Source organism: Aedes albopictus, chromosome 1 (genome assembly GCF_035046485.1).
Source record: "Aedes albopictus strain Foshan chromosome 1, AalbF5, whole genome shotgun sequence".
Classification (NCBI taxonomy): Eukaryota; Metazoa; Arthropoda; class Insecta; order Diptera; family Culicidae; genus Aedes; species Aedes albopictus.
Window position 1 is genome coordinate 135267702 of NC_085136.1, and position 3847 is coordinate 135271548.

Below are 3847 nucleotides of genomic sequence, written 5' to 3' on the forward strand. Positions count from 1 at the left end.
GGCTCGACGTGTTCGCCAGCGTCCGCACAATACGTCAAGAATCAAAATGCGACTGAATTCTCCGAAGAGTATCCCAGAGCTTCAGCAGATATCATCGAGAATCACTACGTAGATGATTATTTGACGAGTTTCGCGTCCGAAGAAGAAGCTATCGAAGTTTCCAGTCAAGTACGGGAAATACACGACAGAGGTGGATTTTCGCTACGGAACTGGCAATCGAATAGCCCTGCTGTGGTCCAGAGTCTTGGCGAAACCAAGGATTCAAGCAATAAACACATGTTCTTGGACAAGAGCAGTCAGTAAGAGCGGGTTCTCGGTATGTTATGGCTAACGGATGAAGACAAGTTGGGCTTTTGTACGCAGATGAAAGATGATGTGCAACAAATAATTGAAGGCATATCTCGTCCAACGAAGCGACAGGTCTTGCGATGTCTAATGAGCTTCTTTGACCCTCTGGGTTTATTAAGCTTTCTTCTTGTTCATGGAAAGATTCTTCTGCAAGATATCTGGCGAGCTGGAATCATGTGGGATCAAGAAATTGATGGAGATCAACAGGAAAGCTGGCGAAGATGGACCGAAGCGCTGAAACAGATACAAACGGTGAAGATTCCACGATGTTATTTCCCTAACGCTACATCTGAGCACTACCGTCGACTACAGTTACACATTTTCGTGGATGCGAGCGAGGTCGCATATGCGGCTGTCGCTTATTTCCGTATTGTCGATCCAAAAGGAGCGATACGCTGTATTTTGGTGGCAGCAAAGACCAAAGTAGCCCCACTGAAACCAATGTCAATACCCCGCTTGGAACTGCAAGCAGCTGTACTTGGATCTAGATTGCTACGCTTTGCACAAGAATCTCATAACGTAACCGTGACGCAGCGGTTCTTGTGGTCGGACTCATCAACTGTTTTGGCCTGGTTGAAATCGGATCCTCGCAAGTATAAGCAGTATGTGGCCTGTAGGATTGGTGAAATTCTGGAGGTAACGGAGGTGAGTGAGTGGCAATGGATCCCGTCGAAGCAGAACCCAGCGGATTTAGCAACGAAATGGGGAAATGGACCAAGCATGGATGCCGAAGGAGTATGGTTCACTGGGCCGCCATTTCTTTTACAACCCGAACTAGAATGGCCGAAGCACAACAAGCTGTTTCAACAAACTACCGAAGAGGAGTTACGCGTTTGCAACGTTCATTGTGAAGCTGTCAAGATGTCATCGGTGATCGATTGGGAGCGATTCTCAAAGTGGGAGCGGCTGCACAGAGCGATGGCGTACGTACACAGATACATAAATAACCTGGAACGACGGTGTCACGGTGGACGAACAGCTAACGGTCACCTTACTCAAGCTGAATTGCGCCAAGCTGAAACAACGTTGATTAAGATGGCACAGCGAGAAGAATTTCAAGCAGAGATGGCGATTCTGATACGCAACCGCGATAGATCAACAGCCGAGCAGCTCAATCTGGACAAAAGCAGCATATTGTATCATCTGTCACCCTTCATCGACGAGTTGGGAATCCTAAGGCAGGAAGGGAGAATCGGCGCTGCACAGTATGCAAGCATCGAAATGAAGTACCCAGCTGTTCTACCAAGAAACCATAGGATCACGATGCTGATTTTGGATTGCTATCATCGACAATATCAACACGGCAACGCAGAAACTGTAGTAAACGAAATCAGGCAGCGATACCACGTGGCACAATTAAGAGCACTAGTTCGAAAAATCAGTAGTAGTTGTCTAGCCTGCCGAGTGATGAAGGCAGCTCCTCGCGTGCCCCGCATGGCGGCTCTTCCTCCCGCTCGCTTGGCGGCATTTGTTAGACCGTTTACATACGTGGGATTGGATTTCTTTGGACCTATACATGTAAAGGTAGGGCGAGGAAGTGCTAAGAGATGGATAGCACTCTTCACTTGCCTTACGATCCGAGCAGTACATTGTGAAGTCGTTTGCAGTCTCTCTACTGATGCCTGTATCAAGTCAATTCGTCGTTTTGTAAGTCGTCGTGGTGCGCCTGCGGAAATATTTTCGGATAACGGCAGCAACTTTCAAGGAACGGCGCGAGTGTTGATGGCCCAGATTCAACAAGGACTTGCGGCGACGGTGACAAGTACAACGACAAGATGGGTATTCATTCCTCCAGCGTCCCCACACATGGGGGGCGCTTGGGAGCGCATGGTGCGCTCCGTGAAGCAAGCGATGTTTAGTGCGTATCATTCGGATCGGAAGCTAGATGATGAATCTCTGTTAACGTTCGTTGCCGAGGCCGAAGCTATTGTCAACAGTCGACCTTTAACTTACCTACCCTTGGATTCGGAGGAAAGCGAAGCCCTAACCCCCAACCATTTCCTCCTGGGCAGCTCAAGAGGTATTCTACAACCAGTTGCCGAACCAACGGATTGTTCAGCGGCTGTGCGAAGCTCGTTCAGCATGATCCAACACCAGCTGGACTGTTTCTGGAGACGCTGGATTAGAGAAATGCTGCCAACGTTGACGAAGAGAACCAAATGGTTCCAAGAGGAAAGGCCAATAACGGTTGGAGATTTGGTTTTGATTGTGGATGCTGGCAAGAGGAATGACTGGACCAGGGGACGCATATTGGAAGTTATACCAGGAAGCGACGGGCGAATACGACAGGCCGTCGTGAGAACTGCGGGGGGATTACTGCGTAGATCGGTAGCAAAATTGGCTGTACTGAATATTGAGCATAGTGGTAAAACTGGGACCGGTGGCCAGTGTTACGGGGGGGAGGATGTTGCCGCTGGGAGCACTGCCTCAGATACGCATACTGCAGGGCCAGCCCGACCGAAACGGAATGTCATTCCGACAGATCCGTCAACTGTCAACGAAGAGGAGTAGATGAAGAAACAACGTAGATATTGATCATTGTTTCGTGGCATGTGAATGATAGTGCACATATGCGGACTTGTGAAAACTATTTCTCTTAAAATTTCCAACAAAACTGAAGTTTGACTTAATTTGTTATTTCCTTAAAACTAATTTGTTGGGACAGTAAGTGGATGAATTATAAAACTTAATACTAGGACACAGTTATAAAATATCTTGATTTACAGAACTCGAACAGATTCAGGTTAAAACTTACATAGCTAGTGGTCTTAAAATTCTACTAGTTATCAGAAGGTACTTAATTATAACATGCACTTATGACTAGATTATGGATAGAATTTGTTCGATTACAGTTGAATTTGATTGGGCTAGAGCAGCAGAGAAGAACCGGTTATATTGTGGTGGAAACACCGTATGTGTAAGTGGACAAAATTGTTAAACCTAACCAAAACTAACTGAATACATTTTGCAGTTTAAAGCTTCACTGCACTACCGCATCAAACCTGTGTCTGTGTTGCTGAAAACCTGGTGTTCAGTTCCCCTCGGTTCAATCCCTATTCTGCCCCCGCTCAACACTAAGTGCCGAAAGCTACCTTGGTAAGCTGGATAGTACTTACAGGCTAATGTGACTGAGGGTTGCGAGCACGTACCCTATCGTGTCGCACGATGCACTCTGCGTCATCACTGGTATGGTGCCTATTGGTATCCTTATCAAGGAGGACATAGTGTTTAGAAATACGCGGCACAAAGGCATACACACTAAGATTCAGATGTTCCAGCTCAATATTTTTTTCACTGAGTTCAGTATTTTTTCCATCTTTTTACTGAGTTTTCAACAGCAGATTTATTTCGGTACACTCGGTAATCGTATTTACCGTTCACCAGTAACGATATTTACCGTGCTTCAGTAACTTTTGACAGTTTGTGAGCTGAGCTCGGTAATTCATTTACAGAATATCCGCAAAATAAATAACCGAGCGTACCGAGTTAAATCTGCTGT

The 3847-nt window shown here is 46.3% G+C and overlaps 1 protein-coding gene across 1 annotated transcript; it reads left to right on the top strand.

The window, feature by feature from the left end:
• Positions 1–522: 522 nt before the first annotated feature.
• LOC134289518 (uncharacterized) lies at positions 523–2859 on the top strand. Its single transcript, XM_062855410.1, has one exon. It carries the CDS (start codon positions 523–525, stop codon positions 2857–2859), a length of 2337 nt encoding a protein of 778 aa, XP_062711394.1.
• The last annotated feature ends 988 nt before the right edge of the window (positions 2860–3847 follow it).